The 26,343-nt window shown below is 38.3% G+C and overlaps 1 protein-coding gene across 2 annotated transcripts in view; it reads right to left on the bottom strand.

The window, feature by feature from the left end:
- Positions 1-1,408: 1,408 nt before the first annotated feature.
- The window catches only part of TBX20 (T-box transcription factor 20), a 41,507-nt gene continuing 16,572 nt past the window's right edge, over positions 1,409-26,343 (bottom strand). Inside the window, exons 6-9 of one of the 2 annotated variants that reach the window (XM_085309134.1) lie at positions 24,047-24,123; positions 12,622-12,731; positions 9,190-9,408; positions 1,409-3,326 (exon numbers count right to left, since the gene is read on the bottom strand). In XM_085309134.1, the coding sequence (XP_085165260.1) occupies positions 3,307-3,326; positions 9,190-9,408; positions 12,622-12,731; positions 24,047-24,123 (426 nt within the window). In that variant the 3' untranslated portion in view covers positions 1,409-3,306. Of the gene's footprint in view, positions 3,327-3,586; positions 9,409-12,621; positions 12,732-24,046; positions 24,124-26,343 lie in introns of those variants that run through there. The other variant, XM_085309132.1, reaches the window with a different exon arrangement.

The raw sequence follows: 26,343 nt of genomic DNA on the forward strand, positions 1-26,343 counted from the left end.
TCATCCTTTGGAAATGCACTGCTTGGGGTGACTATGTTAACAGAAAATGGGAATGATTAAATAAAGTCAGGCTGATAAATCTCCTGAGTACTACTAACTTATCTGTAACATCATTGAAGCCAAGTAGCATTACGGGTGTCTCAAGTCTAAAAGCTACAACATTCAGAGGAAGGTAACTGAAATTTGCCATTCCAAAGCCCTAGGTATACGTTCAAGTATTGTCGATGCAAATTTTACAACCAATGGTTTGCATCTGGACAAAAATTGATTCCTCTTTTGGCTGCCTTGGAATCTTTGAAGAGCAGGGGAAGCAGTAATAATAGACTTGTAAGTGACTATGCATCAAACATGACTAAGATGTGGAGGAAAAGAAAGATGAAAAAAAGTCTGTCTCCAACACTCACTTTTCACACTAGAGAACATCAATGAAGATCAATAGACTTTGTGTCTTGAAAATATACAAAAAAGCTGCAGGTACTGACAGAAGCGGAGGAGGACTGTCTCCTTATGGGAAGGCCCCTCACTGACCATAGCCACTTCCAGCAGTTCCTGTTAAACAGAAACAATSAGTTTAAGAATCACAGCTCATTCCAGCTCTCTGATAACTCAAGGAGAGAGACAGACAGATTAGATTCTGATGACAAACACCCAAACAATTCAGGATTTTATAGTTAAAGTGATATTATGTGTTGTCCCTAAAAGCTGACTGTAAGCTAGTGCAGACTTTAATTAGAAGAGTTCATGAATTTCTGTGATTTTGTATTATTGCTTTCTTGACATTTTAGGATGCCTTAAGACAGAGGCCCATGTAAAAAGTACATCAGTAACTCTAATCTGAGGCRTCAAAAAGTATATGAATGGATTGCCTCTGAAAGACAAGATTATAGATTTCTGGGAAAGGCACAAAATGTATGATACATACTTCATCCCTCTAGGGACACCTGACCATAAGTTAAGCATCTAAATAGAGGAAAGTTGTAAATGCTCAAAGAACTCTATTACTTCTGCCTTTTTTTGAGGGGGGGGTTATTTTTCCTAAATGTCATCAATTACGGATTCAGTGGCAGGTTTTGCCCTTCTTTAATCTTATTTTTTGACCTAGTCCTTTACAGTAGCTGACTGAATTAAAACAGATGAAAAGCAAGTGGAGTGTCTTCTGCATATCTGAACCGCTATTATTTGTGTGACCACTGTTTCTGCTAATCACCTTGCYCCAAACACAGGAGGGCAACAGAAATTTGAAGCAAATACTCATGAAGTTAGCCAAACCTTGGCTCAGAACTAGGAGATTCTCTAGGACACAAAAACCTGGAGTCACTCAAAAATAACAGCACATGTCCCTGGCAGGCTTCACAATTAGAGTAAAAACATTTCAAAGTCAACTAATAAATCAAAAAGAGCCATCCAGCATGGTTGCCTGATTTTAATTCAACACTAGATCAAGATGAAACAAGTTAGTGCAGTCTCTATGTTAAGTCTATTTTCCAACATATAAGTCCTAAAAGATGCCTAAAAATGCAGCGACCAGATATCTAATACACTCTGGATTGAAAAAAGTTATCATCCTACTTTTCAAATAAATAAATAAACCAAMCTCACTGATAAACTTTTCCGGTAGGCATTCCCACAGGATGTTAGTTCCTCCAGATATCATCAGAGAGGGTAGTTCCTCCAGAACTCCTTTCTGGAGCCTCACTGACCAACACTGCTTATCAATAATTGGCTTTAACAAGGATATTCGGCATCAGACCACTGACAACTTAAATGCTTTTTCTTAGATAGAATTGTCATTACTGATTATTGCTAAATACAAATAATGAACAGAAGCTGTATAATCTAAACATTTTTATGTAATTTTTTTCTACTTGTGATTCAAAGTATCATTTACTTCTCAGTGGCTGGCATGCCATTAAATCAATGTGTTTCTACACAGTAAATTTAGAAAAATTACTCTCATTTTCTGCACTCCAAGATAGGTGATTTGGATACAAGTCTGTTCACTAAATGTGACACATAAGACCCAACCTACAGTCACCACTACTATTCATCAGTCTTTTCAGAGTAATTCTGCTGTGAGGCAATTCAGGAGCTTTGCTTTATTTAATCTTMTAGTTTCTCTATAATTGGAGTCTTCATTTACTACTGTCAATAAAGGTGTTTGTTGCATGGACAACTTGTTCCCAAAAGTCTTGACTCCACAAAGCACAGAGGGTTCAGTTGCAGAGTCAGTGAAATACTTAAGCAATGATTTAAGTGAGCAAGTCTACTGATTTTAATGAGGCTATTGGCATAATTATAACTTGACAAGCGTACAACCAGTATCCTTGATTCRGGAAAGTGCCAGAAAGCACAATTAGTTTATCTTGCATTCAAAAAAGCCTCCCAGCCTGAGGTTATACAAAAGACTTTCAGAGCACTGAATATCCATGAGAGAATAAATAGAAGGGTTTTTTGCTACCAASCAGACATTAAAATATAACAAAAGACACCATATACCATTGTTAAYTCACTGAGCTGTCTTCATTTTCAAATATTCCGAATGTAAAAGGATACAGTAATGCTTGGTTGTAACTCAGCATAGTGAAAAGTGTATTTGACTGCTCTCAGGCTGCTCTCTCCTTGTTTACATTCTCAGACAGAAACCAAAATAAGGCAATGCTACAACTGTTTGATGGGACCTTGCGCTCYTCTGTAACATCAAGTTTCTCCATAAGCCAACCACTGTTGTGAACTAGCTGCTGAAACCCAGCAGCTGATCTCAATTTGAGGATAAATTAGCAGRTGTGTAAAGACTACCCTTAAGAGGAATCTGAGGATTTTGTGAAAAGGTGCTAAAAGGAATAGCTCTCACAGAAAGTTGGAAATCACTTTAGTAGATCATTTGTTTGTCCCAAGGCAACATTAGCTCTGCTCACATTGTTCTTAACAAATACACACAAATACATGTAGAATTTGTTCTTAAAGATTTCTAGTGATGGAAATTGCTCCTTAACTTCCCTRAGCAATCTTGTGTTTTGCTTCATTACTCCTCCTCTTTGCATATCTTAGATGTCTCACATAAGTCTCCCTAACTTAAGCCTATTAAAATACAAACAAAATCTAAGCCTATTAAAAGTCCACAAGAGATATGTAGAATAATTTACTCCTTACATCTTTACATTCTTCATAGATTCAAAAATCTTTCTGTGTCTTCCCATAATCTTCACTTCTCCAGACTAAACAGACACAATTCCTTTCCTCTTTTTTCTTAGGCTGTTTTTCCTAGGCCTGCGATCATTATCTTGGTCATCCTGGGAACCCCAAATTTCAAACTCTTATTTGTACTCCTGTGGAMAAAAAAGCAATTTTGAGGACTGTCTGAATATGAATATGACTGCAAAACACTTTGAAAAATTATCTGTGTAACAATGCACAAGCTCCAGTTASACTTAATTACAATATAACTGTCACTCCATATGAATCCAAGATTTAGGCCACCTTTTGCAATGAGCAGCAATTCTTAATTTTGTGTGTTCTCAGAGAAATCCATCACTGGTTTCATTCCACAAAGTGACTTGGTTAGAGAAAGAACAAAAGAAGGAGAAAGTTTTGGCTTAATAAGAATGATATATCAAAACACCCAATATTTTAATGAAAGAAACTGAATATCCACACATTTGCACTTCTGTACAGGTTTTGTGATATATATATATAATTTTAAGCTGTTTACAAATAACATTTAATGCTTCAAATATTACATAATGTTGATATTATTTTTCTAGCAGAAATAAATATATTGCACTTAAAAAGAAACTTTTCATTAGATGTTGCTTCATAGTTTATGTTCATAACTTCTTTTTCCATAAAAAGATTTTCCCCCATCCCCACCCCGTACACACAAACACACACTTCAGTACATGGTGAATGTGCTCACGCAATGCATTTTAAACAACAAAGTCAACACAGCAAACAGCAGAACTGTGGTACATTCTGTTAAAGAGGTTACATCCAGTTTTTACCTTCCTTATTTTTAAACAAAATCTTTCCTCCTGTTTCTGAAGGTACAATAAAAAAAGAAAAGATTGTTTAAATGTGCTAAAGGTAAAATACAGCAAACTGTATTTTCTGTCCTTAAACTATCATAGAAAGTTACTTGAGAGTTTACTTAAATCACTGCTTGGTTTTMTTTTAAAAGGCAAAATAAAGGAAAAGAAATTGTCATTTTATAAATTGGAGGCTATATTCAAGAACAGTTTGTCACAGAGTATATCTAAATCCTCTGGCCAGCAAGTATGTGGTTACTGGAAAAAAACCCACCTCAGRTAGGAATAGTGATAGTAAGAACTCACCAAAAATAAAAAAAAATCTTAGAATGAGTGAATGTTAYTCCTCTGCAGATGATCAGCATAAGGACTATGGCCAAAACTGCCTCCCAGCTAATGAGCTGTGCATGCTACATTGATCTCGCTGTTGTTTTTCTGCTTATAGGTAAATTAGCACAATTTACATTAACTACCAGTTTTGGAAAGTTTTCACAATTATTTTCATTGGTATTTCTCTTTCCATGTAATAGACACACAAACATAAAGAAGATACAGTGCATAACCCAACCCAAACATTTTCAGTTTAAAAGAGGTTAATTTTCAAATGCTAGTTAGTGTTTGCTGGATGTTGGAAGCTGCAACATCTTCTTACGCAGTGTCACAGCCACCATGCTTAAAGCCTTCTGGGGGAAGATTTCCTATTACATTTTGTAGACTGTGCTGTTATTACACAATTATCCATGAACTCATAAAGAAGCATTCTCATTAAAAAAGCACTCCTTAATTCTGCATTATTATGCACTTGGTGTATGCTTGTTTGTCAGTTTATACCTAGAAGAGTACAACTGAAACCAGTGGAACTGAATTTGTATCTTCGACAGACCCTCAAGCCATATAAAGTAATACTGCAAATCAAACAGCCAAATTTAAAATGTTTTAAATATCTAGCTTCTCTCAGGGCTCCAAATATAGGGAAAAAAAATAGACAAATGCATCTAAGTCAGTTCTGTTAGTCTTTGGGATGCTTTTGTTGGATAAAAGACCTGAGGCTCTTGACTATCTATGGATAAAAGGGTAATCCAAAAAACACCCAAATGCATTCATAACACTTTGGAGGATAATCTTATCATTCTCTTTGAAAAGCATATTCAGGCATGTTCTCTCCACCCTTCTTAAAAAAACAACACAAAACAGCACCAGTTTGCTGAGCCAAGAAAGCTCATAAAGGTGAAGAGCACTTCACATGGGATATAAAATGTGAATTATATTGGAAAATAAACTCTAGATTATTTTTGGCATTCCTAGACTGTCCACCAGCAACAGATGTTCTGTGCTGAAAGTGATATAATTATGACAGCATTAGAGCAACTCCTTAAATAAATTACTGAGTTATTGTCAAAATAGTACAGATTGTTTTAGGCGAATTAATTTCATTCTTTAAGTGATTAATAACAAATTTACATTCCTTTTCTTCCAATTGTGAAATCAATGCTAAAGGTGTAGCATTGGTTTGTAATCTTTCCTGTAGAACATGGCTGGTATCTCCACAAGCACAATCCATACAGCTGGGCTTCATTTCTAGATAAGAAAGTTGGATTAAATCCTGTATCCATTACAGATAAGAAAATTACCACTGACTTCAACAGGGCAGGAATTTTATCCCTCGAATCACTCACATGCTGCCCACTGCCCATAGGAAGCTGAGAGGGACAGGGAGCAGAAATTCCCCAAGGCGGCACAACTTTCCTGGCATGTGCTCTGTGGTATCTGTGCATTTAAATCCTTCCAGGTAAACTCTGTTAACTGGTTTTGGAGACTGAATTGTGAGGACAAAGAAGAGGAGCAGCAAACTGGACATACCTTTTAACCTTATTCCTGGGGAAGGCTCTCAGAAGCTGCCCTCGTTCCCYTGATGATGGTTCTGCTTGGAACCTGCCTGTGATTCTGCAGCAGTGGGGAAGCCAGTGGGTTTCTGATACAAGGGACACCATGGGGGAGTAGTGTAGGTCAGAGAACAGCACAGGGAGCAATAAGCACCCCAACAGAGACTTGATCTCATTGGCAAAATCAGTCTGTGGATTTATAGCCCTTGGTGGACTATAATATGAATCTCATTACAGAGAATTTGGATGAGAAGTTGGCCTCTCATGCTTTTATACAGGGAGAGTCTACAGCCATATTTTTCAGCTATGCATCATATTTCATTCCTAGTGAAAAGCACTTGTCTTTTATTTAATATCTTTGTAAATGATAGTATCAAATGCTAGCCTCATTGTTTCAGGAAAAGCCAGGAGAATTTTCTCCAAAATGGTATTGAATGAATTTGTGCCAAATACTGATATTTACAGGTCAAGGTCTAGAAAAGAGCTAAAGAAGTGGTATAGTTATTTTTTTTCAACATGCTTCATGAAGGGAGAGTAGGTCACTGTGTGAGCAGGTTTTATATAATTTCTAAAGCTTATCTAAGATGGCGTACCTATTCCAAAGATTTCTGGAGTTGTCTGAAAGCTGCTTGTTTACTTGACCTTTTTTTTGATATAAGTATCAATATTAAAGTCACTGGCTTGAATTCTGAACCTAACTGCATCTCTTGCAACCCCAGATAATTTAATAGATCTGCAGAAGGAAACAGATGTGATAAACAAAATAGCATTTCCCCACAGACTTTAGTGAAAGTCATCATGGGATCTTACCTAAGAAAGACAACTACAGCTATACTTACCTCTCAGAAGTCAAGCAACTGAAGGACAGGGATTAAAATTTCCTTCCTGATCATCCCTGAAATTCTTATTTATGTGGAATCATCTAGGTATTTAAAGAGTTATTTTCTTGTGGGGCCAGTATCATCTGATTTCCTGAAAACTAGGATTCTTTATATCAAAACAGGTCATGAGTAGGCACAAGGAGTGCCCTTTGCAACATACATTTTTCAGATGTGATTGCCTAGAGCAAAATGTAATGTTTAGATACATCAAGCCAAATTCAGCATTTAATTCTAAGCCATTTAAGTACTGCAGAGCTTGGCTCCTTATATGAACTGGCTCATTATATGGAACTCCTTGCAGTAACTCAGGATCCAGAAACTATGAAGGGTTTTATTGCTTGTCATTGTTCACCTACAGATCAGAAGAGTTGCAAACTGCCTTAAGTTTCTTTTCCTTTTCTTTTCTTTTTTTTTTTTTTTTTTTTGTCCAACAATGAGTAAATGGAAATTAGGCTAATACTGCACATAGCTGAGATGATCAAAATGGCCAGTTTCACAAGATTTTAAGTTCAACTACTATGAAATACACAAAGATGGCCCTTATCATTGGGATGCATGTACTGGATCACAGTAAGAACTGGGAAAAGTCTGGGAGGGTGTCATAGCTATGTATGATTGGGTAAGATAAGGAAATGGGCTGAAAAAAAGATGTGTGGCTCGTCTTTCACTGTACTGAGATGCGAGGTAGGTGACTCAGTGTCTTGCATTCTCCCTGCTACCATATGATACTGACACACATTGGTAAAAAGTAGAGGAGAATAGTGCCAAAGAAGTCTGTTTTCCATTCTGTTCTATCTCGACACAGATCTTTATTGTATGAGATCGTATTGCTTGTTTTTTTAATATTAGTAGAGTGTGAGAATTGAGGTCATTAAGCCTCTTCTATAACTTGGATGCAACTATACACAGCAACTCTGTCTCTGTTGACTTCTTATTTACAGTGAAATCCCAGCTCCTGCCAGGCAGAAAACCGGCATCTCACTGGTACTCTTTTCAAAAGTGCAAAGGATTCATGCTAGCTCTCTGCAGAGAGGTCATTTTTTCTGATGATGCTAAGCATGGTTCCTCTGTTGCATCGGACAAAACATACTCAAAAGTGTGGACTGTTCTTTGAATGAAATGAATTCCTGATTACTGACTCAAAAGGTAGATATAAATAAAAAAAATACGAGCAAAGTTCTGCACTGGTATTTTCACACAAAACCTCCACCATTCCACTGGGACATGAAAAAGCAGAGAAGACAACCTTCATTTGCCTGGCCAAGCAGCTTGCCTATCAACAGGTGTGACCGTCTCAAGAAAATCAGATGTACACAATACTCCAGTATCATTCATCTTACACCACTCCATTGATTATATCTACAGAGTAAAACAATAGCTGACATTCTGTTACCTTGGTATTTGCAGCTGGACACAGGTCTTCAGTGGCAAGTGCAGCAACAAATGAAAGCTTTGATTTAAGGATTTGATAACTTTGGGATTCCTAAGTTTAAGTAACAGATTTTCCAAAATCAGCACCTTCCTTCATCATACCTAACAGACTGTTTAATTGCTCCTCTTAGGGTATGCGACAGGCTTATTTTTAGACTGAAGAAGAGAATACATCATTACTGCTACAGTCCTGTACACAGTTCTTTTTCAAACAGATAAAGCTTTGTGAAGGAAAGAAAGAAAGAAAGAAAGAAAGCCTTTTTAATAATTTCCTCTTTGGGATTATAGTAGCAACTATGAAATACTGCTCTTGGTGAATATAAGCCAGTCTTTTAAAAAGGACAGTGGCTTTCTCCACCTTGTCCCCTTCCCAGCAAACGTATGCTGAGATAGCCTAAAACATGCTCAAAGCTACAGCAATACATTTTCTGTATTGACACTCATTAGTCACAAGAAGAGATGAAGATGAATAAGAGTATTGCCTTTTTCAGAATTCTTTTAGCACATGAAAAAAAGACCTATACACAATTAATTTGTACACTGCTGCATAAACACAATCTCTTTCCATAAGGCATAATGCATCTTTGGAACAACCTGCATGCCATTAAAAATCCTGGGAACTCTGAGATCCATTTCAGTTGGGTTACACATAGATCTGTGAGTGGCTCCACGATGCATGCCCTCTTCTCGAGATCCCTCAATGGAGGAATCTATATCCATAATGCATTTTATTAGCTGGTTTGTTATGAGTTCGGCGCTTTCTTGCCAAAGGCTTTTCAGGAAGGTCCCTTATATTTTTCATACCGAACTTGCGCATTTCAAATCTCATGTTTCTCTTGTCTTACATCAGTCATACAAATGGCGTCATCACTGCGGAGGAGTGACGCAGTCCCTGGATAGCTGCGTAAGGACCCTGCTGAAAATAATGGTGGTACCTCGGCATGTGGAAGGAAGGGAAAGTGGGGCCACTACCTTGCATGGAGCTGGCAATAGCTGAAGGTGTAAGAGGCATTCCCAAGCGGCTGTATGGAGGCAGAGATCCTTGGATTGGGTGAGGAATTGGTGTAGCTATGGATGCAGTGCTGGTACCCAGGGCACTCAAAGACTGTGGATGCTGAAATCCAGGAAAACTGGTTGAGGAGGAGACCCAGGAACTGAGGGATAGGTTATCGGATGTTGTAAAAGCTGATCCTGCAAACAAAGAGAAGGAGTTCCTCACATACGCACTGCAACACACAAAGCTTTTGAAATAGCAAAGAAGGAGGAAGTCTTTCACAGCAAGGCTGATCTTTATGACAAGTTATCAGTGCAAGTACATATTTCTCCTTATGTCTTTTTTTACATTATTAATTGCCAGTTGTTCTCTTTTATCCCTGTATCTTAGACAAATTTATTTTTTAAGAAGCTAATTGCAGTGGTTTGAACAGTAAAATCAGCTTTGCACATTGATTTTACATAGCTCCTAATAAAATCACCATACAATTTTGTTCTGCAGAGTTGTCAGTCTGTGAATAGATGTACAAATTACATTTCAGTGTTGGCATGAAACATTCAAGCATCTACTCTGACAGGGAATTTCATTGCATTACGTCTCTGTTTCGATGATAGGCTTGTAGGTTTTTACATCAAATCTTAAGCAGAATTGCTTACATTTTTCTAAAATTTCAGTCTGGTAAAAAGGTAAAAAATGTAATTTGCAATGCAAGAGCTTTTTTCCCAATGAAATCTTGCTAACACTCAATCTTCTAACTAAAATTAGCTTTTCCAAAATTTAGACTAAAAAAAACTCTAATATGYCAGCACATTTGTTATTTTTTATCTGCATACAGTGCTCTAATAAAAAACAGTAATAATGAATCATAGGAAGAAATGCTGTTTTTTATGTGAAATAAACTAAAATATGAGAAACATGCTCCGAAGGTAAATATACACTTTGATCTAACCAGTAGTTTCTTTGGTAGCTTTTATAATCTGAAAAGTTACAAAAATTCCTCTTTGCACAAATCTTCTGCTCTTTAAAATACATTTTCTCTGAYGATTTCAGAAAAGGAGCAACAATGGTGGTTTTAAATTATAGATAATAATTTATTTTATTTTGACAGTAAACTTTGGGGGAAGCTAATGAATAATTTGTTTTAATAATTATAGTCATTTTCAAAAATCTGATGAAGATGTTGCCCTTCCTCTCTACAGTTTTTCTATGCATCTTGTTATCAACAGATGTCTGATTTCTAGGCATGCTGAATACTAYAAAATTCTATTAATTATCTCTTATTTTTTAGTATGATTAAACAACAATTCAACTCATGTCCCATCTCTTTTTTCTTTATTGTCCAACACCTTCCATTAAGAAAAATGTTTCTTACTTGAAGAAATAAATTTACAGGCAGGACTCTGTCAAAGTATAATTGTAAGCCAATATTTAAAAATATTTACAGTCAACAAAATTTGTGATTATTATTACGGGTATTAATTTCATAGATCTGATTCTGAAAGAAAGGTTCATTCAACCTGTGAAAAGAAAGTATATGCAAACATCTATATGTGAAGGAAAGTTTATCAGAATGATGTGTTAACTAATCATAACCAACTACTCAAAACAAAACTATAATAGCAACAAAAAAAAATGTAAGCTATGACAAAAAAAATCATTAGTCTCTTCAGGAAGGGATTCTCAAATCAGAAAGAGATGAAGGAATTCTATTAGTTCCTCCTCTGCTTAATGAAATAAGTAAAATGGCTCAGTAAGAGGAATTAGAAATTGTGTCAATTTAGCAGTAGAAATGGACTTGAATCAAATTCTGACCCTACCACTGAACCAAATCTTAACTGCTGGGAAATTAGGATCCACACCCAAACGATAAGGATGTCACCATACTAGTGGCAAAATCCTTCACAAATTCAGGAATATGTGACTATTATTGCACTATAAGGAAGGCTGGATGCAAATCTGTATTTGACTAGAAGTTTTACATTTGGCTTAATTCCAAATGGCTACTCCTGTCACAGGAACCCATACATTATGAATTAAGAAGTTTTAATTTGATGTATACATTTCCTATTTGCTAATCCCCTTGGAAACACGCTTCCTGTGATACTCTACTGAAGTCTAGCCACTTCCATCTTTAGATGGCTGAAAATGGCTGAGACGAGAATGCCCCGGAGGGGTGTTGAAGTAATTAGAAATAATTAGCAGTGATAAACTTTCATTTGCTATACAGAAGTAAGGGGCCTTTCTCTGAGCACCTCTGGCAAGGGAAAATTTGACATCATCTTCAACAATAACTGGCCAAGGATCTAAGCTGACGTAAAGTGAAGTAATCCCTCAGAAGTGTTTGAAAGGGTGGCATTGTACCAGCTAACATGTTGTTCCAGAAACTCTACAAACTAAGGAACTAGTCTTAGAATAGACATGTATGAACAAGCCCAACTAATCACATTTTGTTGAAGAGCAACTCATGGTTAAAAATAAGCGTGTTTTCCCTGCATAAGTGCAAAGAGCTTATGACCAGAAATAATGCTCTTATCTTAGCAACACTGTATGAAGCTAGAGGACAAGACAAGGGCACTGCCAGTCCGAAGGCAGATAGAACTGTTTTACTTCAAGTAGCTGTTGCATATCAGGCAGGTCATGAAGTCAACATGCAGAGTATAACACAACATAAGTTTATGCTAGTCAGCAATCCCTCAGAATGGGTTTGAGGTCTATTTCCAGTGGCAAATTATGGCAGATGCAGTCTGTCCTGCAAGCATTCCCATGGAAAACAAGCTCTACACTCTCATTAGTTCTGTGATTGCTAAAGTAGATAAACCTAAATCATTTGGGATGAAATACCCAAGTAAGAAAGACAGCTTCTGAAGACATGAGATAAAAAAATAAAGGTCAATTTTCAAAGGCTTCTATGGATTTTTATTTCTGTAGAGGTAAATCAGGGTAACCACAGGCTGGTTGAAGGTGGCTAGAACCGAGCCCTCTGTTGGCAGTAGGCTGGAGGGGCAAGAAAAGGCACATCCACATGGTATTTCACAGGTGGTGCTAAGCTCCAACTAGTAAGCCCTGCCAAGGGATGGGGAGTGTTAGCTTGTACTCAGCACTACATTAATGAAGATGCCTGTTTTTCAGCCAGCTTGAAGAGGAAGCAGAGCGAGTTCTTGTCTCTTGGCAAAAGCTGTATAAGCATCTCCAGAGCTGCCTCCTGAACCAGCCACCTGCTCCAGTGCTGTAGGCATATCCGATGTGCAGAAGGGCCACACAGGAACAGGTATCCTTCACTGTTACAGCACCTTATGCCAGAGGCACACACCAGAGAAATGTTTCAGGATGCCACAGTACTGGCTGTGGTCCTTCTTCTTCTCAGGTATAACTTGGTCAGAGTGGTTTAGCTAATGAGAAGATTTTCCTACCTCTGCTTTGTGTTGCCTGACTCTCATCTCCTAGATCATCTTCTCCTCCATAGGTTCGAATGGGGGATCGGGCATAGGAATGCTTCTGGATAAGGCTCTCCACACTTTCTCTATGGAAGAAAACACCATATCAATAATTTCCTAAGCAGCCTCCTGTCTGTTTCAGAGAGTAAGCCAGATGATCACTCTATGATTGGCCTAAAAGAGGCACTGGAAGTTTGGACTCTGGAAAAGGAAAATAATTCATTAAGTTAAAACTAATGAATATGCTGCCTTCTTCCTGTCATGATTGTAGTTTTCTCACATAGATTTTTTTCTTCAAAATTATTTAACAAAAGGGTTATGTCAGAGCATGTTGCTGGAAGCCTCAAACTTGACCTGGGATGTTTTATCACTGGTGATCACTTCTTACCTGCATAGTACTACCTCTTCAACAAACAAATGAGAGCAAACCTCTCACTGCATTTCCCAAATATGGTTTCAGGTGGAAAATATAAGACCAGCACTCCTCACACGTTTGAAGAGGCAGGCATAAAACCTGTACGTTGTAAATATTTGTGCTCAGTGGCCAGTCTGTGTTCAAAGGGAAAACTCCCTTTGAGCAAGCTTTTGTGTCACATATGACCACCCCATGTGGCACTCTCTCATTCTTCTGAAATGAGGGGCCAGAGATAAATGTGTCCAGAGCCAGTTCACCTCTAAACATATTCTCTCCCCATCAGGACTTAGGCCAATTCATAACAGGAAGTCTACAGATACTACAGATCTCGTGCAGTATCTATTCTGGGAGGTTAAAAGTATCTGCCAGGCCCATACCTCTCCAGGGGCATAAAGCACTGAAGTCACTCAAACAGATTTTAAATAGAAGAAAGCCATATCTGCATGATAAGCCATAGCAGTTTGTAAGGAAGATCCAACCATATATATTCCTGGCATGTTTCTATGTAAAAGTAGGTGGCATTATACCAAAGATGAATCTGACCTAGGCACATTTCCAAAATGGCTTTGACCTTTTGTTCCCATTTAACAAATCTAGGTAGAGATAGCTGCCTAAATCTGCTGCTCAGTGAAGGGTTGGTTTGAGCTCACCATTTGGCGAGTTGTATTTGTTAAATGCCTTTCACTATGAGAGTGTGGCTGTTGCAGAAATTCCAAGGAAAAACATTTTCCAAGTAATACAATAAATCACAGTGGCACATGTTTTCCTTTCCTACAAAAAGCCCATTATAGTCATTTTGTCCTTGGTCTATCACTGGCATCATTACTTATGCTAGTCTCCTCAAAAAAAAAAATAAATAAAAAGGGGATCTTATCAAAGTGATTTACTTGTGTCAGGATTGGAAGTGGACTGAAAGCAATGGCAGTTCCTACATAGAGGATGATATAATTGAATTACTGCCTTTTAAGTGATTGAAAACAGTAGGCATATCGGGGCTATCTTGAAGAAGATTTTACAAAGAAAAAGACAGATGGCATTGTTTACATTATGTATTGAATGCTTCTTGAAACTTTTTTTTTTTTGAAGCACAATGTGAAATGCAAAGAATTTTACTTAACTAAAAAGACTGTCTCATATGAGTACAGAATAACAGAATAATGAATTAGACCACTGTTGTCCAGCCTATGTTATATAGCTGGTCTTATTCATAGCTAAAGAATTACTAATCTTTAAAGGTCTGAAAAATAAATGTGATTCAAGTTATTGTCTATATTGTCTCTAATGTCTTTATTTCTACTAACGGTCTCCTTATAATGGTAGACATTACAGCATATAATAATATTCTGATGTAACAGAAACAATGCAGGCTCTAGCTCCAGTGTGGTGGGCCAAATTCATCTCTAACCTCATTGGATCCAATGGAGGTTTCAGGATAAATTCACTCCAATAAATTTACATTTGAATTACCTACAGAGATTTAAAATAAATCAAATGCCCGCAATTATTGCAGACTAATTTCTTTCCAGGTGGGTTTTATGCTAGATAGAGAACTTTATTATTCAAAATGGTTGTCTTCTTTTAAAGAGAAAAGAGAGATGACTTCTTAGTGAACCCTGAATCTGAAAAGTTTGAAAATAGGAAACTATGCAGTAGGCTTACTTATATATTTTTAATATTATAATTTTTCAGGTAGTATGCTAAAGATTTTAGAAGATTAATTTCACATATTGGTGCAAGAAGCAAAGATTCTTATGGCATAGGGAACAGTTTGAAAGAGGAAACTCAGAACAGAGAAAGCAACTGATTTCAGAAGAGCAGGTAGTTTTGTGCAGCTCGGATTTAAAATTCAGAACTATATGTGCTTATCCAGCCTGACTATGTTAGTAGTTTAAGCTATTATCACCACACGCCTACTAATTTTTCATTTTAGAGGTTGAAGCTGTGATTCATATCATGTGTGCAAAGCACTTAGATTCACACCAGGATTTTGTACCTGATCTCTACAGCAATATCCACAGCTTTCATGTGCATAATTTCCTTTCTACCTACATGTGCTGCATATATACCTCCAAACAAACCAGCAAAACATGAAAGGCTGAGCAGAAAATATCTCAGTGTGCCAGAAGGAAACAATGAAAAGCCAAAAGTGGTGTGTTTTATCCACACATTAAGCACATGTCTGAGTCCTCCCACTAAGCACTGTTTCTTCCACCTAGCAAAACAGGAGCTCAAGTCTGAGTTTAGGTCTCCCCAACCCTGGATAAGTGACCTAACTACTGAAATAAAGGATAAGCTTCAGTTGCCTCTGTGACTCAAAGGAAAGAGGTGGAGGCCWCTGCACTGTGCACAAATATTTCATGCTCAGAGAACACCACCCAGTGATCTTGGAGAAGAYAGTTTGGCAACTAATCTAGTCTGTGGAAACAAGTAGGCTTAGGTGGAAAAGAGGAGCTCAACCTCCTGTATCCTTTGAAGATGAAAGTGCCTCAGGACTTGCTCCAAAACAGACCTGTATGATGAAGTAGAACTTTAACAAGAAGATTTAAGTACTATTGAAATCTAGTTAACCTGAGGTAATAGTTTAAAATGTAGGAACAAAGCCAGCAACCTGGAATGTAGCATCCTGCTTAAACCCTTTTCTCAACCTGAGCCAAAAGCACTTAAAGGTCAAAATCTTCCTGAAAATTCTGTTTCTAAAACTATGATCTACTTAGGACACCCAGAATATAGTACCATCAATACCCCCTCTTTCTCCTCCCAAATAATAAGAAAACTTGCAGCTTTATAGTTCTCTATACAAAACATCTTCAACAAATCGATATAATTTATAGCAAGACCACTCATATCTCAATATTCTTCAAAGCATTTCCGTAGAAAATTTTATAAATTACTGAACTAGAAATCATTATTTGCCATACTATGATTCTTCTCAATTAAAAAAATATATATAAAATGAAAAGTAGGAATAAAAATAGGATTTGATGGAATTTTTAATGCTTTCTTCTAGTTTCTTTAGGCTTGATTGATACTAAATTGGCTGAAGGACAAAGTGATTTCAAGTTACTCAATGCACAATTTCTGTTACTCAGTTCAGTTTGTGATCAGTCACTTGTTATCTAATACTTAGACCTAATGATTTTTACTTTTTAATGCATCTTAGAACCACAGTGTCTTCTATTAGCAACAAGTTAGTGATAAATTTGGGTTTGAGAGATCAAAAGCTGTCAGATGGGTAGAAGAAAGATGTCTTCTATCTGTCAAATTCTTTTGTGTGGTCTCCCAACCTTTGTCATCCTTCCAGACTGCTTTTTAACTCACAGTTATCTTGTAAATACCCAGAGGGGAAAAAACACACATGCACAGGCATAATATATTACTATGATTAAGCTGTGTTATATGTACAACAGGATAATAGTAGCAGATGACAGGCTGGAAAATAGCAAGTTAGGGGCTAAAGCTATCTGAGATAGAGAAGAAGGAGTCATTTGCCAAATGGAAAGGGAAAATCTAAGCAATTATTGGCTATCACACCCTAAGAGAAGATGCTGAGACAGGATAAATGTGAGGGGAGGTAACATGGGAAAGGAGCGTAGGTTGATCCCAATGACATGCATTACGACAGAAGCACACCTTGAGCCCAGCCCTTTTAATAAACCTTTGCTTACTATGAACAAAGTGCTTCTCTGCTTTGTGCAAGAAAGAAATCAGTAAGTTTTGGACTGATAATCCAAGGAAGTGAAGGACTGGTAGAATTTATCTTTTAGCAAGCTTTATGGTACATAGACAGCCCCTTGCCATTCTGCAGGTATTAACCTCTTGACTGAACAGTTCAGTCTTGTCCCTGCTGATAACTGATTCCAAAGTTAAACTCTCAGCAAAGGATGTTCTCTCTCTTGCAGCTACAGGCTGAGTCTTTGGCCTTGTTTAGTAACACTGCCTTGAACATACTGAGCAGTCTCAGAGGATCAAATACAGACAGGAAGACTCTGACATGGCTGATAAATAATTCACTAATACTTTACAAACTAAATCCAAGATCTTTCCCTCGTACTGGATATGAACGGAGAGGTAACAAAAAACATGGAGGTGACTTAGGAAGCAGCTGAGGAGCAAGGCCTTGTGTGAGGACACTTACTTCTTGCTGTCAACCCCAAATTACAGAAATTCTCGCAGCAGATAGTAAGGTCCATGATTACCCTGAGCAGGATGGTCAATCAAGATGAAAGAAGAATGCTGCTTTGTAGGTGGAAGCAGGCATTTTGTTGATGCCCCTTCTAATCATTTTTTCTGCTGTTATTCCTTTTCAGCCATGCATTTGCCAGTCTGCTGAMCACTATGACTCTGATTTTGAAGCGCGTGACCATAATAGACTCTGTGGCCCCTGAGGAGCCCCACTGACATGGAAGATGGCCCACCTAAGTGTGACAGACCATCAGTACAGAGGCCATTACGGGCTTGCACGCACCTGCAGCTCTGGATTTTCCTGAATTTGATAGAGAGATCACCCAGGGRATGGAGACAAGATGTCTACCTTCTCCCTTTGTGCTGAGGAGACTTGAGGTAAACATACTTAGTTTTGGCAAAAGGCTTTAGAAAAGCTAATCCAGAACTAGCCTGATGGCACTGCCCATGTTAGACCCATCCCATGGCTCCAAAGACAATGGAGCTGATATAATACGAGCCATCCATTCCACTGCGAGCCTGCGCCAACACCTATTGAAGACAAAGGGCGAAAGACAGCCTGAAGTGAGAGAGAGCAGGTTCCAGAGCCGGGCACTCTAAATTTATATCCTCTGGATAAAGTTACTGTCTCATATAGGAATAGCTACAAGGGGTACAAATTTTAGAGTAGTGGTTTTAGAGCAACCCGTTAGTATTTTCTCTATTTGCCCGTACTACCTAAGTGATAGATAAGCAAAAATGGAATAATATTCTCAGAATCTTCTCCCTGTTTGCAGAATCAACAGGAATCAAATGTGGTTTTTTGTCATTTGCTTTTTAAGAAAGGCAATGTTAAAAAGAAAAAGATTAATAGAAGTAAAATAATAAAACTGGCAACCATGTTTTGCTTGGCCATTCAGTTMTACACAAAGAAAAATACAGAACAGGATATAAAGTGTATGAATTATCAGTTTGCAGCCTGAATGACTTCTTTAGTTCTGCATTTCAAAGGTTTCCTTTTTTTATAGCTGCCAGTTAGTATGTTTGGAAGAAAGCCCAGATAACAGAAGACATCAGAAGTGAGGTGAGGTGAAGACAGATGGAATAAATGGGCTGAGAAGGCACAAAAATAAACTTGTCGGAAGTCACACTGTAGTAGAACATTTTAAGGGAAAGATGACTAATTTGTCCAAGATGCAAGTGCTAAAAAGAAGTCCAAAAAACAAGTAGGAGGAACAAATATGTTTCCATAACAGCAGCTAGGAGTGAACAACAAATCTGTCAAAACTGCTGTTCATATATCACTCAGCCTTCATGTTCCTGTGGCTTATAGCTGTTACTTTACGCATGCACAAGCACAGATACAGACACAGATTAATATGTTACATATACATATACTTGTTCTTATATGGGTATATTATATTACAGACTGACATTAGTTCAGCTCTGATACTGTATAAACCAAATCTTCAGTCAAAAAACTAGCACTGGTCCACTGACTGGGTTAGAAATGGACCAGTTGCTACTAGCTAAGAACCAGAGTCCATCAAATTTTAAGAAATAAGGGAAATCAGAAATCTAGATTTAGAAGACTGCAGGAGAAAGAGCAAGTGGAGTATGAGATTATTAAATATATCTCCCCCACTTCTCTAACTACCGAAAAAAGAAAGAAAAACAGCTATCTTTGTAGAGATGAGAAAGATGATTTACAGAACAAGAGACGAGATTATATTTCTCTTTTCTCATTTTCCCGAAAGCACACACCTACAAATGCATATTAAAGCTCTTTCTCTGCAACTTTTTCTCCCCAAATACAGTGACACTACAGTAACATAACATCACCAAGCTCCATTTCACCCAGTGAATACAACCAATTCTTTCTGTTTGTCAGGCAAAGGACATGGACAGTGCTGTGAAACTGGGACTGGGGAAAATCCTCAGGAGATTTCCCCAATGCTGGAAACTGTAGATCTGACCTGATATTGTCCTGTCCCCTTTTGCACAAACTACACCTGCATGAAGCAAGTGGAAAACACTAGCAAAATAAAACTTCATACCATTTTGCTCAAGGACAAGCTAATAGAAAATCAAACCTCTGTGAAGAATGACCTAGGGTGATTAAAAGTTTGGGAACTGAAGAGGTTTTAGCTGGAATGGAGGGATTTCTGCTGGGAAAAAGCTGTCCAGCTAATAAGGAGGAGTTGGAAGAAACTACAGACAATTTGTCTACCCTTTTGGAGTATCAGCAGCTGTACTAACCACAGGGCATCTGGAATGGCAGCAGCTACAGACATTCAGGCACCTGAATCGCTGGCGTCTCTCCCTAAACTCAGGACTTCTCTCAGCTTACACATTTGAGATGATCTCCCATGGCTGATCATTGACATCTACAGACTGAGAACTAGCGAGGGATAAAAGGTCAGCTGTCGAGTTTCACTTGGAGGAAAACTACAGCAAAGCCCTACTTGATGGATATGGAAGTAGGTCCTAGAGAGTATATATTTCTGGTTGTTGGTAGGGCAGTTTCAAGACGCAGAAAAGTTCTTCTGGACCAGTAGGAAGCAGCAAGAGCAGGGAGGAAAGCTGCTGCCATGGGGCAAGCAGGAAAGGGATGAGAATGAGGGCTGCTGCTGACAGCACAGAATTAAGCACATGGCTTTGACTGCTACTTCAACAGGGCAGTACTCATATCCGGGCATTAGCATCCATTTCATTTACAGCCTTATAATTCACTACAACATATTTCCACATTTCAGACATGAAGTTCCTCAGGGGAAAATTCAGAATCTGATTACCATGCAAATCCAGTTGGGATGCTGTGTTACAGTTTTCTCTTATGTACTTCCCCCATCCCCCAGTCCTTCCTTTCTCTGCTTAAAAATTATTGTGGTGTGCAGACTGTACTTTTCCATTACCTAAGATATTTCCTCTTAAAGTATGCATCTACCTCCCAGATGCATTTATGGGACTTGGACAGATGAGTATACTTCCTTAGTTCTCTGTAACAGTTACAGGTCCATCCGATGAACTCACCTATTGGACGCTGAATCAAATTGAAAAACTATGTTCAGAATATGATTATGATCTGTCAGTTCTTGATTGAACATTATTTTATGATGCAGTAGATCTATTGACTCGCATTCTTGAAGAAATCATGGGGTTTTTGGATTGTTCACATATATTTAACTGTTATGGGTTTATATATTTATTTATTTATTTTTCAAAGTCTAACTCTTCACTGCAATCCAAAGGATAAATTCAAGCACTAGATAAAAAATGAATCTATTGCATTCTGATCTGGCATATTTTATAGGTTTGTCAGTTTTTCCTTAAACAGAAGCATAAAGATATTTTCTTAAAACTTCTCTCTAGAGTGAATTGCTAATTTTATAAAACCTGCATTAGAGTCTTCTTTACAAAGGTTACCATTAAAACAGATCACTCTCAAAAGCATCTATGTCAGAGTGTTTGGCATTTTGTAGTCAACACCACACTATGTCAAGTTCCATATTCTAATAATTTCTACTAAATATTCAGTTCTTCAATCACAACCGCTGTAGGAGCCTTTTTATAGTAGAAGAAATGTAAATACAACATAAAGAGATCAAAAGGTGAATCATCAACTTCTCTAAACACAGTAGCCCTAGATAAAGTCTGTCCTGTTAATATAAATAGATTACCACACATAACGTATGGAAAGAGTTGATTGTAGAAGAAGCCTCACATTCTACTGAAAATCTGATATATACCAAAAACACCTAAGATTTTTTCAATAGCTAAAAGATTTGCATAATTAGCTCTGAGTATGAGGAAACTATTCTACAGTATTCGGACAGGAACAAAAGGAAACGTAAGAACTTTAATAACTTGCAGTCGCCTAACTCCTTTACYATTTTGTAGACTTCACTACCTTTACACATATTATTTTAACTCCAATAAATATAATGCAAACAGATTTAATCCTAAAGGCATTTACAGTTTGAATTTCCTACAGAAGGATCGTAAATCTAGACTCGGAAGCCTGAAATCGTTAAAGTCACATATTTATAAAATCATATTCAATTAGGTTAAAAAAGTGCAATTTCTGTCATCATGTCATAAAAAGATGTGTTTTTCTCTCAGATCTACTATAAAGAAAAACTCCCTATATTGTTACAGATAGAGGCTGTTTTCAATCAGTTACAAGGAGCAATCCAATTACTGGATGGTTTAGTGCAGTAACTGACTCCAGACTAATTTAATTTCTTTAGGTCTCTAAAGATCAATTGATCTGATTTGTTTCCCTCCCCAAAGGCTGTTTAGGAAAAAGCAGGCTTAAATACCTGGAAATGAAATACAAAGCTCTGTACACTTTCACACTACTTAGGTCATTCTGCAAAGCTGGAACTTGCAATAAATGACTGCTCTCTTAGCCCTAACATCACAGGAAGCTTTACAGAAGACCATTAAGATCGCCACACAACACTGTAGATTATGCATGCACACACTGTGTGTCAGGCTGCTTAGGAAATATTACATGGAAGCTATACGCACAGTTTCTAGTAAAATATTCATTTTCAAGAGCTGTGCAAATGTGCATTTGTACTGCGTACTATTCCCAGACAAAGAAATATTTTTGTCAGCAAGCCGACCTACTGAACCTACTAAGTTTCCAAGCAGACCATGCTGGAGTCATGCAGTACTATTCAATGGATTACAATGTAATGCATGCCTCAGCGGACATAAAACAGAAAACTCTTCCTGCTGTTGTATCTCGCTTTGTTATTTCTTTTGGTTTATATGAGATTTATTTAAACATTTTTTCTGGTGCTATGATGAAATCTATAAAACCAATGCTGCTGAGGAAATATAGCAATGGGACTCCGAGAGAGCAATGCTACCTGACTTGATATTCTCATGTGTCTGAATATTTTAATGCTGGGCCTGAATAAAACCCTTAGTATGTCTGGACTGTTCCAGATAAGTCAGGAGAGGAAAAATGAAATTCATAGACTCTTACCAGCCCTTTTGTGTGTCACACTTTTACTATCTTGTTACTTGATGCATTGTGCAACAGTTCGGGGGTTTTTTTTAAATGTAGTTGTTCCCTAATAAGAGCTAGACTTTCTTATTTAAGCCAAAATAGACCTGACCCAAACTTGGAGTCTCAAAATCAGGTTTTAATGTGGTTTACATACTTTTCACATTCCCTTTCTTGTATTTATTGTAAGTTTCACACTTGGATACCTTATCTTTCGTGGCAACATTCATGCCTGGGCTAGGCGGACTGTCTCGGGCTCTGTTCTTACACTTATCAATAAACAAAAGGGCACTGTGGTTTAAGCTCAGCATTTCTGACTTCATGCCATGTGCTGTTATAATAAAATGTCCTCTGGAAAAATTCCCTTCACGTCCAGCACCATGATAGTCAGTTCATCTGCACAGAGGTAACTAAGTTTTTCTCTCACCTTATCTATTCAGACTCTCTTAGCCCTTGCAAAGCTGTGTCATTAGATGGTGCCTATCTGTACATTAAGGAAACTCAAGTGTGAAAATCAAGATCCCTTCTCTTCCTACAGGTTTTTTTTGACTATTTTCTGCACACAAACCTAATCTCTGGACCTTGGTTTGCCTTAGTACTCTGCCAGGATGCCAGGTTATGTTATTTCAATTAAATCTACTCGGGTTTGCTTCATTTTCAACTAAGACTTTCCCTTACAAAGCAACTTTCAACAACACTGTAAGCATACACTGTTGTCTGCAAGCTTTTTTTTCACAAAATAACTGTTCTTTCACCCAGTTATTCAACAGATCACTAATAATCCAGTAACTAGTAAGGTATAAAACATATTGCTATTTCCCAGCCATAAACTTGCTTGGGACTGATGTACTTTTGAAATGCTGTAAAGGCTTTCTCTAGCTGTTTGAATATTAGCAGCTTGTCCCCTATATGCACCCATGAAAGATGAATCATAGAGACATCTGGATATCCACACATAAAAGCCTGGAGGGTTTCAACCTCTCCAAATTTTCTTTCATGATCATGTTCTTACAGGAAAATTTGGATGTGCTATATCCATCTCCATCAAATTCGTTTCCAGCCTAGAGGATTCAGACAGCTTAATTTGCTTCATTTGCCAAAGCATTTGACACAGTATCGTAAAATTTTGATGCACTGGAGGGATACCAAGAGACTGAAGTTTATTTCCTACCCAACTGCAGGTTAATGCTTCAGTCCCTATGGCAGCAGTTGCTTGTAATGAGCTATAACACAAAACCCCACAGTTTCCAGATAAAGCTTTCGCCTAATGCTGTACAATTTCAGTGAAACAAAGATGGCATCTTTGTCAGCCGAGTGGGAGGTATGGGATTGTCCTGGTGACAGTAGTTGCTGACTTCAGTGTCTGGGACTGCCGRAGGGTATTTTGGGAAGCTCCCCTCTCTCTTTCCCACTCTGTGGAGCAGTGGACAGCTATAAAGATGTTTTTCACAGGACCACAGTCCTTGTTTCCCAGAGACCCAATTCACAGCCTTCAGTAGGATTAAATAGCATGATAAGAAAAAAGCTTTTCATTCTGAAGTTGTAAAACTGACCCTCTCCGCCTTCAAGAAGCTCCATCAGGAAGATGAATATATCAGCCTCAGCTGAAACAGATGTCAAAACTCAAAACAGCTTTCTTTATAAAGTTTGTAAGTATTTTTAAAGGAGCTGGAGGAGGCTTACTATATGCAACAAGATAACATTAAAATGCGCAGCTTCTTGGGAGTTGAAAGGATGCTTTTCCTGCAAACTCTCTCTTCTCTTTATCTTATCTGCATGGAAAGTAAACAGAAAGTCCCCATTACCTCTCGATATCAGTAAGTCTGGAAGAGTCCCGGAATCCTTTAGCAAAAGGGTTGCTGTCAATTTTCAACTTGGTTATCTGGAAACACAGAAAAGAGTAACACAACATAAACATAGTGTTAAGGTGTCACAGTGTACAAAGTGTAAACCAGTCCATCCTCCTGACTTTACCACTAATTTTATCCACATCGATTTTGTGTGTGTATGCATGTGTGTGTGYGCGTGTGTGTGTTGTTTATGTGCTTGCAACTCTTGGGATGCTGTGCTGCAGAGCCCTGGTGGCAGAGCCTGGTCCTCCTCTCATTCCATGGTTAAAATAATAATAAAAAAAAGAAGTAACTGCTCTGAAATCAGTGAAATGACATTGCTACAAAACTGGTGCAGCAAGAGAACAAGGAACAAGTCAGATTTCTTTTGGGGAACTTTAGGTYGAGCCTGCTCAAGAAGCAGGCTGTATCGTTCGTATGGCAGTGGAAAGACCGAAGGGCACAGCGTGTTGAGGCTTCATGTTACTCAAGCAGAGAGAAGCCGCACACATACAAGGTTATTGCTTCCAAATACTTTAGCACAAATTAGGCAGTGTTTTCCATCAGCAGTGCACAGCATCCTGCTAAGATCTGAGCCTCTTTGGTGGAGCTGCACACCAGCTAACCTGAGCCCAAACCACAGGCCTGCTGCCTGCAAACTTGAGAATGCTATTTCAGTTCGATCCCACCTATTTTTTTTTAGTTATGCAACTGTTCTCTGACAGACCTACCAGCCACCACAGTGGGCCAGTATAACTGTTTTTGCAGAGATAAGATGCTGGGGAAGGGAAGGAGGGAGAGAAGAAGTGGGAAGAACCCAAATTTGAGGTGACACAGTCTGGGTGTTAAAAGGGTGGTCCCATTAAAATCCTCACAGTCTTAAAAGACGAGTTCTCTTATAATCAAAACTCTTCTGTCCTCTTCACGTTGAACTACAGACTGGTTCAGTGCATCCCAACAGCCTTTACATCTGCCATAGTAACCCACTGGTTAGGACTCCCTCTGCCCCAAAGCATCAAGGCTCCCCTTCACTTTGCAATATAACTGTTCAGAAATAGAGGGTGCTACCACTATGCTTTTGGGGATCAGGAAAAAATACACACATTGCCCTTCTGTAATTTTCCAGCTGTACAGAAGAGATGAGATCTGGTAAATAAAATCTGAGACATCACAGTAATATTCAGATTTTCCAACTATACTATTTCTTCTAGGAATTAAAAATGAATTAAAAGTGAGTAGTTAGAATTTGATTGTACACAAGACAAGGTCTGTCCTTCAAGGTAGTGAATGCCATACTAACAGAAGCCAAAGAAAATCAACAGCTCTCAGTATTTCATCCTAGGCAGCTATTTCAGCTTGGCTTTCCCTGAAAAAAAAAAAAAACTGTATAAAGAGCCACAACCTCATTTTTAATAGCTGGCCCCTGAGACTCAGAAAGAAAAGGGATCTTTTCCAAATCCACAAATGATCAAATGTTCTCATGAAGTAAAGGTATTTCAGAATTGAGTGGCTCCTCCAAAAAAGGAGGAGGAAACTAAACCCAACTTTTTGTTCTGAGAGAGAGGTCTTTTGGGAGGGAAACACAAAGAGGGAAGGGCAATCTAAAAAAAAAAAAAAAAAAAAAAAAAAAAAAGTAGTATATGGGGCCAATAATAAATATTTAATTACTGGTCTGCAGTGTACGAAAGTCAGATCTGAGCTACAGCTCTGGACACAGTAGGAAAAGGAAGGGAGCTTGACAAACAGAGAGGCAGTCTGGTCTGCTGGGTACTGCGTGGGAGCTGGGTCATGAAACCTGAGATGGAAACTAGCTGTCTGATGTCGTCGGCAAAATCAGATGCCAAGAGGAGAGTCCAGGTCCTCCGAGCGGCTGCTCCTGGGTCTGCCACAGACCCACTCTGCAACCCTGAGCAACTCACATCACCGCTGCACTGCCGCCTTCCCTGCTCGACTCTTTCTGTTCAGTGAGCAAGCTCTCTGGGGAAGGCAGCGATCCTTGCTCCGAGCAATTTCACAAGCGATGGACCCCGTGTCGGCTGGGGTTTTAGGCTCTCTCATCACACCAATCCAAACAATAGCAACTAGCCTGAACACTGGTCTTGTCACGGGATCTTGTAACAGTTCAGCAAGCCAGTTAAAGTGTCCTCCCGTCTCCAAGAGCTCAGMGTCTTTGACTCATGGTCACGTTGCAAAGAGCAGGGGGTTAGTGCCTCATGTACAGTGAACTGACTTCAACTTATGGCAACGCTTGAAAACTACCTTGGAAAAAGGCA

This window comes from Rhea americana, unplaced genomic scaffold, assembly GCF_003343005.1.
Source record: "Rhea americana isolate MKP2758 unplaced genomic scaffold, rheAme1 scaffold_291, whole genome shotgun sequence".
In the NCBI taxonomy this organism is placed as follows: Eukaryota; Metazoa; Chordata; class Aves; order Rheiformes; family Rheidae; genus Rhea; species Rhea americana.